Source organism: Leptonotus elevatus, chromosome 18 (genome assembly GCF_054856555.1).
Source record: "Leptonotus elevatus isolate MCC_2025b chromosome 18, RoL_Lele_1.0, whole genome shotgun sequence".
NCBI lineage: Eukaryota > Metazoa > Chordata > Actinopteri > Syngnathiformes > Syngnathidae > Leptonotus > Leptonotus elevatus.
This window is the reverse complement of record NC_141256.1, coordinates 7,622,709-7,641,444: the sequence shown is the minus strand read 5'-3', so window position 1 is coordinate 7,641,444 and position 18,736 is coordinate 7,622,709. Positions and strand designations below refer to the sequence as shown.

General features: G+C 40.1%; 1 protein-coding gene across 5 annotated transcripts in view; it reads left to right on the top strand.

The window, feature by feature from the left end:
• Window positions 1-18,736, top strand: part of utrn (utrophin) — a 156,049-nt gene that overhangs the window by 39,510 nt on the left and 97,803 nt on the right. For all 5 annotated transcript variants that reach the window (XM_086061753.1, XM_086061751.1, XM_086061752.1 and 2 more), the window contains 24 exons: window positions 134-265; window positions 832-1,005; window positions 1,116-1,271; window positions 1,455-1,625; window positions 2,771-2,950; window positions 3,031-3,159; window positions 3,677-3,847; window positions 3,976-4,032; window positions 4,549-4,680; window positions 4,929-5,066; window positions 5,152-5,238; window positions 5,711-5,884; window positions 5,990-6,162; window positions 7,589-7,739; window positions 8,602-8,777; window positions 9,070-9,205; window positions 9,479-9,628; window positions 10,416-10,568; window positions 13,190-13,291; window positions 13,465-13,588; window positions 14,625-14,848; window positions 15,788-15,905; window positions 15,986-16,200; window positions 17,524-17,678. In XM_086061753.1, coding sequence (XP_085917879.1) covers window positions 134-265; window positions 832-1,005; window positions 1,116-1,271; window positions 1,455-1,625; window positions 2,771-2,950; window positions 3,031-3,159; window positions 3,677-3,847; window positions 3,976-4,032; window positions 4,549-4,680; window positions 4,929-5,066; window positions 5,152-5,238; window positions 5,711-5,884; window positions 5,990-6,162; window positions 7,589-7,739; window positions 8,602-8,777; window positions 9,070-9,205; window positions 9,479-9,628; window positions 10,416-10,568; window positions 13,190-13,291; window positions 13,465-13,588; window positions 14,625-14,848; window positions 15,788-15,905; window positions 15,986-16,200; window positions 17,524-17,678 — 3,578 coding nt within the window. The remainder of the gene's footprint in view (window positions 1-133; window positions 266-831; window positions 1,006-1,115; window positions 1,272-1,454; window positions 1,626-2,770; window positions 2,951-3,030; window positions 3,160-3,676; window positions 3,848-3,975; window positions 4,033-4,548; window positions 4,681-4,928; window positions 5,067-5,151; window positions 5,239-5,710; window positions 5,885-5,989; window positions 6,163-7,588; window positions 7,740-8,601; window positions 8,778-9,069; window positions 9,206-9,478; window positions 9,629-10,415; window positions 10,569-13,189; window positions 13,292-13,464; window positions 13,589-14,624; window positions 14,849-15,787; window positions 15,906-15,985; window positions 16,201-17,523; window positions 17,679-18,736) is intronic.

Genomic DNA, 18,736 nt, shown 5'->3' with positions numbered 1-18,736 from the left:
ACCTGTGGAATGCAATATTTCAATTAACTGCGTGTGAATGCTGAACCTGAACTGAATTGATTGTTGCAATGTACTGAAGACTTGAAGTTCAAAATGGTTTGAATTTGAATCAGACATTTTTTTTCCTCCCCAGAATATCGGGGCAGAGATTGCAACACACGAAGTGACGGTGGAGGAGATGCGGAGGAGGAACGTGGCCAACTTGCCACCGCCGGTTGCTGATGGCAAAGCTGCCAAAGGTGGCACCATGCTGGATCAGCTGCAGGTAACGCTGCCCCCTCCTGGTGTTTACTCGGCACTGCACGTCTTCTGTCACAGCACACTTCATTTTATTCTTTTAAATCAGGCTCTAATTCATCACCTGTGTAAAACTCATGTCTGTAGTTTCTAATGCACTTTGCAATTAACTCATTCACTGCCATTGACGACTATAGACGTAAAAAATTCATGTGAACTATTTCTATTAGTTTAACATTTTTTGCATTTAATTTTTTATTTTTTTGTACATTTATAACAGATATAAAATTATCATGCGTTTAATTACTATTAAACGCCCCTTTTTTTTTATATTTGTTTTTAAATTAGGCCGGTCAGGCGATTACATTTTTTAATTGTAATTAATCACATGACTTACAATAAAAAATGTTCCTAGGTTTTTATAGTCTTGTTAGCAAAAGTGGAAAAAAATGTTAAACTAACAGAAATAGTTTAAATGAATTTTTGGACGTCTATAGCCGTCAATGGCAGTGAATGAGTTAAAGTAGTTCATCTTCCCCAATCCCCCCAAAAATGTCTTACATTTCTTCTTCTTCTTTTATTATTTTCTTGCAGAGGAAACTTCGAGAGATTTCCACAAAGTACCAGCTATTCCAAAAGCCCGCTAACTTTGAGCAGCGCATGTTGGACTGCAAGAGGGTTCTAGACGGCGCCCAGGCCGAGCTGCACATTCTGGATGTCAGGGATTTGGAGCCAGAGAAGATCCAGTCCCACCTGAATGGCTGCATGGTGAGACAAGATTTCTTATGATTTGTACAGTACATTTGTAAGTCAAGGTATCACTGTGTATTGTGCTGGTTGTCTCCCCGTGCTCATTTCCCTTTTTCGTGATTGTGCAGAAACTGTACAAGTTGCTGAGTGAGGTGAAACTGGAGGTGGAGACGGTGATCAAAACGGGTCGACAGATTGTGCAGAAACAGCAGACGGAGAACCCCAAGGCCATGGATGAGCAGCTGACTGCTCTCAAACTGCTTTACAATGACCTTGGGGCACAGGTACAGTGAAGCCAAACCTTAATAGGTGAAAATACAAAATTTAGACTGACCATTTACATGAAATTGAAAAAAAGGAAATTGATTCATATGATAAATTACCATAGATATTACTGTAAACCTTCAAACTGCCACTACATCGAAGGTAGGAATGTTCTAATGCGTGTTTATTTATTTATTTTTTAGGTAACGGAAGGCAAGCAGGACTTGGAAAAAGCCTCGTCTCTGTCGCAGAAGTTCCACAATGAGAGCGCCGCCCTGCAGGAGTGGCTGACAACCAGCGAGGCTGCGCTCCAGCAGAAAAACAACAGCGGAGACATGCCGGCAGACATCGATGCTGAGATTGGCTGGGCTAATGTGAGCGCATACTTATACAGATCATTATTATTATTATTTTCATTAATGTTGTCGGATGCTGTTTTTGTTATGGAGGACAACAACTCCCCAAATAAAATAAATAAAGTGACAATCAAATTGAATATAAAAAATATAATTCGAAAATTAAAAAAAAAATATATATATATATATATATATATATATATATATGCGCTGCACACATGTCGGCATAAAATACACAACGAAATGTTATTCAATTGAGGTATCTGCTTTTATTTTCACATTAGTGATTGATTTATTTTTATTTTGGCAGTTTTGGCCCTCAACTACAGCTTCCGATAATACTAATAATAGTAAAAAACAACAAATCTTTTGTTATTTTTTTGAGAGAAAAATTATATTTCTATTTTCAAGAAAAATGGTCATACTTTTTCAAGGGATTTTTTTATTTTCTATAAAAAACTAACAATATTTTTCAGAAGACATTAACTTATAAGAATCCAGGTGTATTTTATTTTATTTTAAAGAACATGAATTGTAGTGGATCAAGTCACTTTATCTAATCATAATTTATTTTCTTTTAGAGATCATTATTATTCAGTTAATTTTGTTATAGTGCAGTTTGACATTATTATCATAATAATAATGATAATTATAATTATTATCATCATTATACATTTAGAAATTACTATTATAATACCTTTAGAAATATAGATATACAGTTAAATATTAAAATATTAATTAAAACCTCACTTATGTATTAGCAATCGATTTTTATTCAGAAATTATTATTTACACTTGTCATATGTCTAGAAATCTTCCATGTGTTTAGAAATTATATTAAATTACAGCATATTGTTGATAAATAATTATTGTTATTACTTGCCATTCATTTTTATTGCATTGTGAAGCTTTTAAGAGACATTATAAACAATATAGATAAGGTCAAGTAAAACAAGGTCAATTAATTTAATTTAATTTAATTTAATTTAATGGCTCCGCGCAACCTGTTCTTTCTACTTTTGGCCAGTAGGGTGCCCCATAAACCAGTTGGACGCTCAGGAGAATGTCCTACACCCTTTACTATCATTATTATCTATGTAAATACGGATACGGCTTTTATAATCGTAATAAAACACTAAACCGCTGTTTTGTGGCGGCACCAGGGCCTTCTGAAGGAGTCTGGGCGCCGTCAGCTGGAGCTTTCCAGTCTGATGGAGACCAGCGGTGGGCTGCAGGCCCTGGTGGAGGGCAGCGGGACGCAACTAGAGGACAAACTCTGCGGCCTCAATGAGTCCTGGGGCCAAGTCCGCACGTGGGTTGAGGACTGGCTCAGTGCTGTGCTGGTAAGTGCAACAATATTAAATAAATAAACTAACGGCTGGTGAGCCCAATGCTGCTTCACCAATCTTATATGCTGATGCAGAGCCACCAGAACGAGGTGGAAATATTTGATGAGAACTTGGCCCATATCAGCACATGGCTCTACCAGACTCAGATCCACCTGGACGAGGCGGAGCGCCTGGAGCCAGCCGAGCGGGAAAAGGTGGTCAAGGTAAGAAAATGCATGCGTCCTCATGAGACGTTCAAAAGGGATCTGGGTTCGAATCTCCTGCTTTGACGTTTCTGTGTAGCCTTTCTATGTTCTCCTGAGGCGTGCATGTTTTTTTTTTTTAATCACAAATGAACAGCTGTTAATTACTACAAGAACACTTCCGCTCCCTAGAGTACTTTGTGTCATTGCCAAACTGTTGTTAAACAGCCAATGAAAATAAATGTTGTTAGTAACAATGCAGGAGCTTTGATTAATTTGAGACAAGAAGACAGTATGCCAATTAGGCTGGGATGCATGTTCACCCTGCTGGCTTTAGCTGACAGGTTGTTTTGAGTCACGAGCTGTAAGGAGATAAACTAACCGTGTAGACAAATATTATGATGATAAGAATACAGTGAATTTACTGCGGGTAATAAATTAATTAATTAAATATAAATAAAAAATCTTCAAAATGGCGGTGCGCAAAACAATGGATCACACTAACGTTGTGTATAACCATGAGGCGCTTTGTCATCAGAACATGCTGGAGGAGTTGGAGGACGTCGGGATGCGCGTGGACAATGTGAGGGACCAGGCCGTCATCCTGATGACGAGCCGGGGCCCCGCCTGCCGGGACGTGGTGGAGCCCAAACTGGCCGAGCTCAACTGCAACTTCGACAAAGTCTCGCAGCACATCAAAACTGCACAGGTACAAAAATAAGAACAAGTGTTACCATTACAGTAGTAGTTTTACAAGTTAGCCTTTTACTGGAACCTTTCAGGAAATGAATTGGAAATTTTGGATAGGATGATAATTATGTATATGTTTTCATGCAGATGATGACCAGCTTGGAGTCAGTAGGTGTGGACGTGAACCAGCAAGTACCTCAGCAGGTGCAGTGACCACACGCACTACATTATCTTCTTGCTAACCACCACCTTGCATAGTAGAAATCAAATAAATGACGAGCGGTAATCCTCAAATTGGGTAACACAACGCAACTCGAATCGCAAGGCCTTTGGCATATTAGTGTAACATGGCAACACATAAAGGCTATAATCTGATTGGACAGAAAATTCACCAACCACATACATGTAATGTACTACATAATATACAGTTTTTATTATTGGCAAAAACCTTAGGTACATTCTGGATTCTTGTCTGTAGGCTTCCCAAATGACCTGGCCATGATGGCCAAAACATTAGGTACACCCCGGATTCTTGCCGGTAGATGTCCCTAATTTGTTATGTAATACACATAATACATGTGCTACAAAATGTGAGACAATCCTATTTAGAAATGAATGCATACAGTCTTGTGGAAGAAATATCAGAATGATTGTAGTAATGACAGATCAGCATTGTCATTTAAAAACAGAACCCATTCCCAGATTTTGCTTTTTCTTTAGCCTGCTCTTCATAACCTGGAGACTCAGACTGAACCTGTGCTCCCCGGTGAGGTGCAGGAATTCCAGGCCGAGCTCCAGGACACGCTCAGGACTCTGCAGCAGGAACCTGCAACCACCCCCGACGACGACAAGGTAGCGTTGCGCTGGATTCGAGAACTTTGATGTTTTTCTTTTCGAGAAAGCCGACGCTGAAACAAAGTGTTCCTTATCAAGGTTTATGGCGCCAATTACGCTAGTGGCGCAAAGCCGGCCAATCGGAAGCGAGGTCAATGTCCCAGTCAGGAAGCCTGTTAGTGGCTTGGAATGATAAGTCTCTTCTCTTTGTTCTCTCGGCTGCTTATGCAAAAATGTTTTCTTCTCCTGGCTTGCCTGGTGTCCAGATGGATGAGGAGAAAGCCAGCGTAGAAAACCTGCTGAGACGAGGAGAAGATCTGCTCCAGCAAACGTCTGACGAGGTCCAGAGGGAGGAACTGAAGATCCTGCTTGTCCGGCTCCAGAACCAGTACTCTTCACACAGGGTTAGACACATACAGTTTATTTTTTTTATTTTTTTTAGATCTCACCATTTGTACTGCTGTTAATTGGTGTGTTTGGGTTTTTTAGGAGTTGAGGGTGCTGAGAAGCAGGCAGCTCGACGTAGAATCGTCTTCCCATATGATCACGCAGCAGATAAGAGACATTCCGCCTCAGGTGAGAGCTCAGTTTGACCGCTTTTGTTAAAGTTCAGCGTGACCCACTTGCTGTTACGGTGTTTCTTTTCATAAAATATTAACTACCCCCAGAAATCGAAACAGAAATATCGTAGTGCCTTGAAATAAGTAATGACATAATTAAATCGAATGAAAAAGAATTAAAACCGGTTTTGTCACACTTCATCTATTGAATAGTCATCGTGCTGCTCTTTCTGTTGTATCTTCCTTGGCCACTTGGGGCAGTATCAGACGGACATATGGCTATACTGTTCACTGAGAGTTTGAGACGTCTTAACTGCTCTTAAGGATTGGTTCAAACACATCCTCAGTCATATTTTGCTTTAAATCAGTCCACTTATAGCTTGCTGTGTTTTTTTCTTTATAGTTTTTACAGCAAAGGAAAAGGACATTTTTGATGCTGGCTATATGCCACTGTAATTGTTTTATTTGTTTATGTGCGTGCGATGCAGGATGCGCAGTCCGTGGTGGACCGCGGCCGCATTTCTTCACGCAGCCCGTCGGGCTACCTCCTGGATGTCAACAAACTGCTGCTGGCCATGGCCGACAACGAGCTGCTGCTCAACTCCTCCGAGCTCAGCGGGGGGCTCTACGAAGACTTCTCCAGCCAGGAGGACACGCTCACGGTCCGTCACACTTAACTATGAATTTCAATTTAATTTGTTATGTGTTGATTCTATGACATCACCGTTAACCCCCGGTGCGCTTGTCATTCATTTCCTTTCCTTCAGACCATCAGCGAAAACCTGGAGCGGCTGGGCGAGCGGGTGGCCGAAATCCACGAGCGCCAGCCGGACGTCATCCAGCACGCGTCGCCCGCTGAGGTCTCCCAGACTGAGGACGCTCTCACGCAACTCAACGCCGAGTGGGACCGCCTCAACCGCATGTATAACCAGCGTAAAGGGTGAGCAACAATGAAATATTAAATTTTAGGTAGATGGATGGATGGATCGATAGGTCTCGATTTTTTTGTTTAAATTTGATATGACCCTTTGAGTATGGAGTAGAATCTTGTATAAGCCATTTCAGCTTCATTCCCTCCTTGCACTGTTTTTAAATTGTGCTAAATAAATACATTGGAAAAGGACGGACGGACGGGCGGGCGGGCAGGCAAGTAGATAGGTCGCTCGCTTGCTAGCAGCTAGCTACATAGGTCGCTCGCTTGCTAGCAGCTAGCTACATAGGTCGCTCGCTTGCTAGCAGCTAGCTACATAGGTCGCTCGCTTGCTAGCAGCTAGCTACATAGGTCGCTCGCTTGCTAGCTAGATAGGTAGCAAGGTAGATAGATGGGTGGATTGGATGGATAGATAGATAGAGTAAATGTTATTTATTTTTTATTTTTTTGCATTTGCCACCTCGCTAACATAAGAAATCGATTGCAATGCAAACTATTTTCTGGAATACTATTAGATAAACCAAGAAGGTGATCTCACAGTAATCACACAAACTTGGGGGCATCATTAAAAGCCAAACAAATGGAGTTCATTGCATCAGGTTACTCATCCAAAACTCATTTCCTCAGTGCTCCCTTTTAACAGATTACATTTGCTGCACTACAGGAAATAAAACTCATATGGTCCATCAGCACCTTAGAAAAATGTTTTCTTCTGTCGGGCAGTTCAAGCCTCCTGTTGATTTATTCAACATGCAAATTTTTCTTCGGCTCTACAACAGGAGTTTAGTGACATTTCCTTATTTGTAAGTGGATTTGAAATGTTCTTTAAAATGTTCTCCAGACATATATGATTTATAATAAAGTACAAATATTTTGAAGTATATTCATATTTATTTAAGTTTAGCTACATAAATAATATATAGTTAATGATGAGTAAAGCTGTTTCACCTTTAAAGGGGCAGTCAACCTTAAACATTTCTTTACAATAATATATGTGGCCTCACTAGTCTAAACATGACATTTTGATGAATATTGCATTTGTGGAATATGAATTATGCAGCAAAATCCAGCCATTTTTATCCGTCTCAGGTGGCGGCCATTTTGCCACTTGCGGTCGACTTAAGATGATATCACTATTGCGCAGGGCTCAGGCAACGACCAATCACAGTGCACCTGTTTTCTGAAGCTAAGATGTGATTGGTCGTTACCTGAGCAACTATGATGTCATTGTCACTCGACAGCAAGTGACAAAATGGTGCCGGATTTTACTGCTTAACTCATTTTCCACTAACACAGAAAACAAAATATTGTATTTAGACCATATTATTGTCAAGAATTTTTTGGGGGGGTTGGCTTCCCCTTAAATTCACTCATACTTGTCTGGCTCTCTGTTAAACCGTCACGGCAAGTAAAGTCAAGTATTTTGGTTGTGCAGGAGCTTTGACCGCGCCATTGAGGAGTGGAGGCAGTTCCACTGCGACATGAATGACATGAGCCAGTGGCTGACCGACACCGAGAGGCTGCTGCCGGACGGCGTTGGTCCTGAGGGACAGTTGGACTTGGACTCAGCACGGCGTCACCAGGAGGTCAGTGGCTCGTTTTCCGTTCTTGTGAACACAGTAACATGAAGACAGCATTATGCATGAAGTTAAATAAAAAAAATAAAATTCCTCCCTAAATGTGTTCCACATTTTTGAATAGGCAGAATTATTGTGTATTTCGGGTCAGTGTTACAGTACATTTCACAGTCATCTTTAAATTGGTGTAAAAATTGAACAAATAGACTGCTTGGAGTCTTCCTGAGAGTTTAAGAAACGATCAAATTTAGTGGGAAAATCCCCTGCCGGTTATCTGTTGTTCTGTTATTTTCTTTTAATTATATCATTTGTTTGCCTATTTTTGGATGACCTAGACAAATCCTAAATTACATACAGTACACCCGGTGTGATGAATTCTCATTTAATAGGAGTTCAAAGCATGATCGTTATCCCCAAGATATGCCATTACTGTTTGAATTATTTGCCGCTCTTTGATAATTCAACTCCATTCCCTGTGGAGCCGTGTTGTTTCTATACTGCGTCTATTAAACAAACAACTACAATCGATTCAAATTCATTATGCACAAGAGAAGATGAGACGGCGTCTTTGTGTGGTTTGTAAAGCTTGAGCTACACAAGTTGTTTACACGCATTTTCACAGATTTTAAGATGGAGCGAGGGGATTAAGTGACACCAATTAGCAGGGGCACGGGAGCCAGAGCCCGATTTTTGATCTTGGGCTTGCTTGGCTAAAGTCTATAAACGACTTGACTTTGACTTGGTATTTATGAAATGCTTTAGAGCGCCTCATTGTCAGCTGTGAGTGCACGCGCTTCAGGCTTTAATTTTCACTTTACAGGGACATCTATATGTAGGAATCAGTTTGGAATGTGTCTTTTTCTTCCCTCAGGATTTAGAGGAAGGCCTTGCAAGCCACCAGGCCACCCTGGCCGATCTTACCCGCACAGGAGAGCGCATCACCAGCCAGTTGTCGTCTCCAGACGGCCCTCTGCTGGAAGAGAAGCTCCATGCCCTGAGTCAGCGCTGGAAGGCTGTGAACCGCCAGGTCGTGGACCGACAGCGCAGGTATTCATGGAGTCGTTGTGGATTTGATGTCGATGAAGAGACGTGATGGCGATTATATACTTGTAACGCCATCATTTCCGTAACTGGATTACGATTCGAAGTTTCAAATTTCCAGTGTTAGTACAGCATCGAGGTCAGCACTTCCTGCCCATCCTCTTTGTTTCCTTATCGGTGCGGTCAATTAGTTGCCAATGGCAATTTAAATGTAAATTTCAGGATTAAGTCGGCAACCTGGGGGGAAATAGAGATCCTAATCTGGGTAAATAATGTGTGTCTGCTTGTGCACGTGCAGGCTGGCTGCAGGGGATCCAGCCCTGGCGGACCTGATGAGGCGAAGCGAGGATTTGTCTTCATGGCTGCAGCAGGCGGAAAACGCCTTCGTCACGCTTCCTGTCTCCTCCACTGACCAGAACCTTAGAGAACTCAAAGTAGGCACACGATTATTTATTTATATATATATACAAAACTAAACTGTACAGTAATGCACAAGGTGTTTTTCAATTCCGGAGATGGTCGACTAATTGAAGCAGGGTGTCTATTGGAGCAAAAGCCACTATCCTTTTTTTTTTCTTTCTCTAACTGACAAGCGTTTCAGCCCAGGTTTTTCCTTCACCATTTGTTCCACTGAGGCCAACGTGATTACCTTTCCTGAGATCAATAGCGCTTGATGAGATAAACGACCCGAGTGTCTTCCCTCCCAGGCCTTGGCAATGGAGATGGACGCGCAGAATGAACACCTCGGCTGGCTCAACAAACATGCCCCGCAGATCCTGGCCAGTCCCGCCGTGAGTCCGCAGAGCAGAGACCACCACGTGGGCAAACTGCGGGCCATCAACCTCAACTGGAGCAAGGTGGGATGTACTGTAATATTACGGTGCATTAGGTGCAGCACGTCAAATATATTAGTGCAACTAATTAGCAGTTTTTTTCTATGAGCAAATGGGAAAATTCATTTTAGATTTTATTTTAAGACCAAGCCTAATATTCTTCGATTCTCCGTTATCTGCTGAAAATCTTGCCTATTCAAAAATTTTTTTGTTCTTTCAGAGGCACCCTAAAATGCCAGAAGATGGCGCCAAAGATTTGTCTAAAATAAAAATAGTGCCTTGACGCCATCTTGCGGCATCTTTGTGCCAAATAGCTATTTTGAACTCTGTCGGATGGAAACCTTGTATGCCCAAATATGACTATTTTAATATTTCTTCACACAATGAGTGGTCACTCCCAACGTTGCCTGTTCTTTTTGTGCATTATTAATCAATTTAAAGTGATGAAAATAGCTTGAAAGCAAATCTATTAACTCTCTCGATCGTGCAATTGTCTGTTGTAAAACTCCACCTCATAACTCACTTCTTTTTTTCTTTTTTTTTTAGACAATACAAGTAAAATAATTAGGTTTGATACATTTTAAATACGCCTTTCAAAATTAATCACTGTAATGCTTCAATGCAGAAGGAACTGGTCAGCCACAAAGTTAAGTGCATGCCGACACATTTCCGCTTTTATTAAATCACTCATGGCTCTAAGACTTTTGAGAAACACTTTGGGAAGATGATGTAACCACAATGATGAAATGTTAATCTATATTCTTCTTCTCTCACGTCATCAATTATTCCTCTTTTCAATCTCAAACTGCAGGTAACCCACGAGTTGTTGGACAAGGTGGGGCAGGTGGAAGCCAACCTGCAGAGTCACGCCCACTTCCGCGACAAAATGAACCGGCTCACCGACTGGGTTGTCATCACGCACCAGACCATCACAAACCGAGGCTTGAGTCCAGGCCAAGCGCAGGTACCATATACGGTGGTGTGTGTGTGTGTGTGTATATATATATTAGGGGTGTTAGAAAAAATCGATTCGCGATATTACAGCGCGCAATTCTCAAATCGATTCGACATGCGGCCGAATAGATTTTTAAACATCAATTTTTTTATGGGAATATTCAACAAAACGTCTTACTTAGGGTTAGGATTCACACATTAAGCATGGAAGAATGTTATATTAATGGAACATTAAGCCTTTAATATTTGATTTCAGGGCTGTTCAAACATGAAACAGACTGCAACTCGTTTGTTAAATGCAGTGGCTCAGTTATAAGCCTGAATTTTCAGATAAATAAATGCATTTTCATACAAACCTTACAGTGTACATGTACAAGTTTACTGATTAGTATTTTCTAAAGTTGAATTGTTTTTTAAAATAAATCGCAATAATCAATTAATAGATTTGTATCGAATCGTGACCTATGAATCGTGATACGAATCGAATCGCCGGGTACTCATTATATATATATATATATATATATATATATATATATATATATATAAAATTGTTAATTTTTTTATTTAACTTTTTTTTTTTTAAGTAACATTTTTAAAAAGTCCGTTTTTTTAAGACGGTCTTGGCCGCTCTGGCAGTCAATCAAAAGCAAGAAATGAAAGACTGCCATATAATATCACTTTGAGTAAACGGGAAAAAAGGAATCTCTCACTTGCAAAAAATCTCTCAAAACTTTAAAAACGGACACCCAAAAGAGAATTAACTCTTTGACTGCCAGACGTTTTCAGAAAAGGGATGCCGCCAGTGCCAGCCGATTTAAGCATTTTGACTGATTTTCAAGGTCCACAGAAAATGTTCTGTTTGGACTATGGAAACACACGTACTACCAAATGAAAGATTGGACTTTCATCTTTCATCAGAAAAAAAGAGTTTGTTTCTACCTTATTCCGTTCTTTAGTAATCAACAATAGAAAATGGTTAGTTTGACCCAATTTCGCCTGTGTTGGACCAAAATACGGAGAAATCAAGCTTTTAGTGAAACGATATTATTTCATGCATTCTAGTGAATTTGACACTTCTTTTTGTCCATGAATGATGCCACAAACACCTAAATAGTGCTTTACTTCTATAAAACACTACCACCAAGAATGAAAAAGTGTTTTTTGATAGCAAAATACGTTTATTTACATTCAACAGTGTAACAATTTGACAACAATTTGGCAAACTATTTACAAATGTGTGCAACTGTGGTGCTATTTACAAATATGTGGATGTTTCAACGACAGTTTTTCTTTTTGTAACACTCTCCTGCGTGCAAGGAGACGCAACAGCATTTGCACAAGATTGCCTCTTCGCGTGCGCCACTTTCTTGCCGGCCGTTTTTTTCCGGGGAATAGCAAGTATATACTGCAGTGTGTCATCAAGTCTAATATCAGGATCATGCTACGGTTACGTTACGGTGGTGTTACGTCTCGCTTCCCCGTGTCCTTCAGTTGCTATACCGGGTTGGTAGGAGATGTTCTGATCCATTTTATCCACTCCATTCATGGTGGCATCGTAGTCCAGAAACAGTGTCTTCTCCGTGATCAGACTGTACCCGCTCCTCCGATGAATATGCATTGGACTCGGGGTACTCTTCATTGTCCGATCGAATGTCCGCTTGTGCAGCTCCGCGTTTTCCGGCGTTAGCAGCGCTAGCCGGTGAGGCTTTATGACGAGAGAATAACGGCCGCGTATAGCTTCCAACTCCGGCGAGGTTGACCATCATCATCATCATCAATGTGCATTGGTCGATGCTTTTCGACTACTCTCCATCGCCCGATCGAATGTCCGCTTGTGCAGAAGTACCCGGCCGGCTATTGTGCGCGTTTTCCGGCCTTAGCAGCGCTAGCCGCGCTAGCCGCGCGTAGCCGGTGAGGCTTACTACGTGATAGTAACAGGCCAAAGCTTCCAACTTTGGCGTAGAGCTCGTTGTCATCATCATCGTTGACATCAATGCGCTTTTTAGTATTGATTGATGCTTTCCGTCTTTGAAAAAAATGCTCAAGCTGAGCTGCTTGTAACCGGTTGCTTGGTCAAGCCATTGTGGCTTGGATCAGCCATTGTCTCCTCAACACTCTAGCTCCGCCTCACGTCTTCTACTGACGCCCACGGTGGGCGGCCCATCCAACCTTGTGCAAAGAGAGTCATCGCTGCCCTCTAGGGGCCAAAACGAGTCTTTGACTAATCAGATCAGCCTGATTCTTTCAGCACAGCTGCCCAAGGCTTTCCTGCACCCGTTTTTGAAAAAAAAAAAAAAAAACATAGGGGACGTCTTTTAACGTCCTCGGCGCCCTTCCCTAGGTTTATGCTAAACGTTTTATAACGTTTATGGCAGTCAAAGAGTTAAACACCAATAAGGTCAACCAAACCGTGCGAGCTTAATGCTAGCATATAATGTGAAATGTTATAGACAGGCTAACAGAACAGAACAGTATTAGTTTAGATGTTATGGTAAATGCGCACATTCAAACTGCAGCAGCAACACATACAAACACAACATATAACAATACTCACTGGCATTATTGTTTGATATTAGTAAACGATGAACCACACCAAGAGCCATCCCTTGAACCCTCTTTGATTGATCTCAGGCTTTGGACGTCTCCATGAAAGACAGGAAGAAGGACCTGGAGGACCTTCTGGCCCACTCCATTGAGCTGCAGAGACGCCAGCAGCTGTCCCCTCATGAAAAGGTTCCCGCCGCCGATTTATTCAATAATCCCTCCTAGATTCACAATACTGTGTAATTACATCGTATTGCAGCGGGTCATTTTCTCTCCTGGAACTGATTGCGACTTAATTGGCTGTTTTATTAAACCGCTGTTCCTCATCTCACCCTTTTGAATGTTTCATGGCGCGCACGCAGAGCAAGGTGGAGCAGCTGGCGGCCGATTGGAAAGTTCTGGATGGTCGACTGAGGGAGTCTCTGCAGGCGCACGTCTCCCCGTGGACGCTGCACAACACTCGTGTTGTGGAGCATCAGCAACTTGGTGAACGGCATTCTTGTTTTTACACAACTTGCAGTGGGAAAGAATCTGTGAAATCTTTCATTTGAATTTTTTAACATTATTAATGGTCACGAGTGCTGCAATGATTTTTTTTTAAGACGCCGCTTAATCCATTTTTTTTTCTCTTTTTGTTGTGAGCCAAAAATACAAAATGAGAACATTCACAAGGAGCTGCTGTAGGCTACAGCTCACGCTCACATGCGGAGGAAACGGCCAATCAGACTCCAGTTCCTAAGCCACACCCCTTTTATAGCACACATCCAGCACACTCATTCTACAGTACATACAATAATTACACTTTAATTACAAGTTTGTTTCATTACATTCTCTTTCAATAGTTTTATTAAGGTTTTAGACAATACAGTGCTGTTTGTCGTAAATAAAGACTATTTTTAATGTTTACATTATTTATTAATAATTTTTTGCATTCAACCTTATTTTTTTAATATAACTTATTCAACATTTTACCCAACTACACTTTTTAAATGTCTATTTATAATAATTTGTTCGACTTCAAGCCAGCCGTTTTAGAGATTCCACGTTTTCATTATTACACACTGCATTATGCAACGCATTTGCGTCCCATGAATCATCAGCAGCATATGAGAAACACAACCATTTAGTACTGGGGAGAAGGCGTGCTTTAATTTTCCAGCATGAAAAGCGTGTGCTGAAATTACAAATCAGCTGCTGTCGCCGCAGAGCATCATTCATCACCATTTGGCGCTTACGTTCAAGAACAACTTTAATATTCGTGCTATCATTTTTCTTTACAGTGAACCCTTGGATATCTTAAGGGGCAAATATTCCAGTCCCATCCCCGTCTTATGTGAAAATGAAAAATGATTTGTTTTGCTCCCACGCCCTGGGACAGCGCATTTAAACTGATTAAAACACAATTAAAACTTTTCATGCTAACATTAAGCGAAACTCCATTAGTGGGCTAACGTAAATTAGCATAGCGCTCGCAGTGATTATCAACCTTCTAACGTTGTGTTGATTGTGTCCTCCGTTTCAGTCGCAATGTCTTCAGTGCCCTCAGCCGTCCAGATGGCCAGCCTGGCGAGCGAGGACCCCCGTCACCAGACCCCGCACACGCCCGACTCGGTGGCGCCCACCGACCTCAACGAGACGGCCACCGAGCTGGCCGACTGGCTGGTCCTCATCACGCAGATGCTCAAGTCCAACATCGTCACGGTGGGCGATATAGAGGAGATCAGGACCACCATGGCGCGCCTTCAGGTGACAGCAGCATTTGTTTCGTCTTCTTTAATCTTGTTTGTTTGTTTATATTTTCTTCATGATTTAGCAGCTTTTTATGTAGTATTTTTACTGACTTTTGGACATTAAAAAAAAAAATGCATTTTTACTATTTTCATTTTTGTTCCTTTTCTTTTTTCAATTTGATTTTTTAATCATTGGGTGTTTATTTATCTATTTTCACCCATTTGTTTTTTATTCATTCTCTTTTGAGCTTTTATTTATGTTTTTAATTCAAACTTTAATAAACTGTTTGCTTATTTTCAGTTTTTGACATTGTTTTCATACTTTTTTTTCCATTTAGATTTTTTTTTTGGGGTGGTGGTAAGGCTTTAGTATTTTTTTTCTTTATAAATGCTCTCATGTCTGTTTTGGTAACTTATTTATTTATTGTTTTTTAATAATTTTCTTTTGAGCTTTTACTTGTATATATTTTTTATTTAAAACTTTGATAAATTGTTTGCTTATTTTCATTTTTTTCTCCAGTTTTTGACATTGTTTACCTGTTACATTTTTTTTTCCATTTAGATTTTTTTTTGGGGGGGTTAGTAATTTTTTTCTTCATAATTGCTCTCATGTCAGCTTTGGTAACGTATTTATTTTTAATTGCATTTTTACAATTATTTTTCTTTTAATATTTTATTTATATGTTTTTATAATTTCATTTGTTATTGATGGTTTTGTTTTTTTAAATGCAATTAAATAACTATTTATATATTTTTAAATAATATATTTATTTCTTATGAAATGTTATTACTTAGTTTGTTAATTTTTTTAAATGTGTATATTTTTATTTGTTTAATTATAATAGATTTTTTTAGTTTTTAGTTTTTAGTTTTACTTTATCTTTATTGTTATTTAATTTTCGGAGCAACACATTTATTCATTCAAGCTGTGCGTATGTTTGTTTCATCCTTCCAGGTGACCAAAAGCGACCTGGAGCAACGTCATCCTCAGCTGGAGGACATTTTCACCCTTGCGCAAAACATCAAAAACAAGACGTCCAACCTGGATGTGCGCACATCCATCACGGAGAAACGTGTGTGTTGTTCGACTAGCATCACCCGTGCAATTTAGTCTACATTTTTCAAAACATTTTCCTTCCCATCATGTCGCCAGTGGAGAGAGTGCGCAACCAGTGGGACAACACGCAGCACGGCGTGGCGGCGCGACTCCAGCAGCTGGACAACATGATCGGCCACAGCGACCAGTGGGAGGGTCAGCGGCGGGAGGTGCAGGCTCTGATTGGACATAAGGAAGGATGGTTCCACAACATGCTGCAGCAGTCAAGAGAGTCCAGAGACCCTCTGACCATTCAGCTAGCTGACAGCAAGGTAACAGACCAACAGTAGAATTTCTTTGAAAATGGATCTCCCGGAGACAGTTTTCCTTACCAACCAACGTCTCAAGAACCCATGCCCAAAAAAACACATTCAATTTACCACATTGGCTCAAAGCTAGGGAGGACCAAAACTGCCAAAATTCAAAATTAATACATGACAAAATGTGAAAATAAATAAATAGAATTCAAATGTTTTTTTATTTATATATATATATGATATATATATATACATATAATATATATAAAAATACATGCAAAAATAAATATTATTATTTAATTTTGGCAGTTTTGGTCCTCCATACAAAGCTTCCATGTTAGGGTAATTTTGTCGATTGTCATGGTTACTTTAACCTCAAACTGCTCCCAAATTTGAACCACGTATACTAGACAGTAGGGGTGTTAGGAAAAATCAATTCGGCAATATATCGCGATATTACAACGCGCAATTCTCGAATCGATTCAATATGCGGCCGAATCGATTTTTAAACATCAACTTTTTATGGGAATATTCAACAAAACGTCTTACTTAGGGTTAGGATTCACACATTAAGCATGGAAGAATGTTATATTAATGGAACATTAAGCCGTAATATTTGATTTCAGTGCTGTTCAAACATGAAACAGACTGCAACCCGTTTGTTAAATGCAGTGGCTCAGTTATAAGCCAGAATTTTCAGATAAATACATTTTCATACAAATCTGACAGTGTACATGTACAAGTTTACTGATTAGTATTTTCTAAATTAGAGTTAAAAAAAAATTGCAATAATAAATTTATCGATTCGTATCGGGATTAATCGAATCGAATCGTGACCTATGAATCGCCAGGTACTAGCCAATTCACACCCCTACTAGACAGATAGATGACGCCAAAGTTTTGAAACATTTGAGTTTCCAGACAGGCGTGGGGGGTGCGAGGGCCCGCTCATTTGCCGCTCGCAGCTTTAATTACCAGTGCATTTCAAAGCGTGATTAAAAGTGCAAGATGGGGAATGAATCACCTCCGTGCAGTATCCTTTTGAGGCTTACTAGCATCAGTGAACCCACATCAACCATCATCTTCATGCGGGATGATGACAAATCGTGCCTCGCGAGAGGCTCTGACGCACTGCGTGGGACGAACACTAGAGGGCGTCTGAGAGCAGTGAAGTCGATGTGTCGCTTTGTGTTTGGTCATAATGGTGACTAATCACAGTTAAGACGAGGCGAATGTTATTTAAACCACTAGACTATTCTTATTTTTAGCAAAGAATGCACAAAGTGCGCCACCTCCTTCAGCGCGGTGTCATATTTCCTGACGTTTATGTCCACGCAGGATTTTTTGCAAGAGCTAAATCGAGGCCAAGCTGCGGTGGCGGCCTTCAACGAGCTGTCCGGTCATCTTCTGCGCGAGTACGCCACCGACGACACCCGGCGGGTGAAGGAAGTCACCGATGCGCATAACGCCGCCTGGAACAACCTCAACAACAGGTGCCTCGCATGTTTAAAATAAATAAATAAATAAATAATCCGTTCAGGCATGAATAATGACAACCACGCGGTTGTATTACTTTTCAAGCATCACATATTTTAACAGGCTGTTAAATGCATTGCAGGACATCTCTAGTGGGCCTCAATTCCAATCCTTTTTTTTTTTTTAGTCTCCGTGAATGATATCATCGTTGTCAGTATCGACAGTGGACACGAATGTGTCATCTCATCCGAGGCCACACACTAGTCACTGTAGTGGACAGCTACTAATTAATTGAAGATCCTGTAAAGTGAATTCAATTGGTTTTGAACTACATTATTATTATTGGCCAAATAATATAGACGGAGACATCAAGCAACAACTAAGGCGTTATTTAATTGTTGACATTTCCAAGAATTGATTTTGTGATGGGCGGATTGTGATTAATCACGATTAAATTGGGCATCATGCATCACTGTTTGTTTTTAACTACAATCCATACTGTGACTGCGATGTATTAATCAGCTGTAACTTTCTAGCTGTAAATCTATTCATTAGAATGTAATAAAAAGAATATTGTGGTGCCTTGAAATATGAGTGCAAATTTTTGGCAAGCAAAAAAAAAAATGCTGGCAGTGAACTCTCAACTCTCTTAACATGCAGCATTTGGATAGAGCTGCCAAAATTAATCAATGAATCGACAAGTAATCTATTATCAAATTAATCGACAGCTCTTTTAAATCGAGTAATCGTTTTTGTTTTTTAAATACTTATAAAAAAAAAAAAAAGTAAACTAACTGAGATGACATTTTACACTTTCAAAACTAACTGAAACGAACTATAATTAGTATAATAAACTTTATTACAGACTCAGTGGTCCAGATGAAAATGTACTCGTTTTTGGTAATTAATTTAATACCTCAGCCTTTGGAGTTGATTTTAAATGTGATTTTAAGTGTAAATCAGTGTAAACCAGAAGACGCAGTACAAAGCTCATCAAAGTTAAAAAAGTGACAACATACTGTTCAATTATTTACATTCATTTAATTATTTCATTAGTGTGTGTGATTTTTATAGA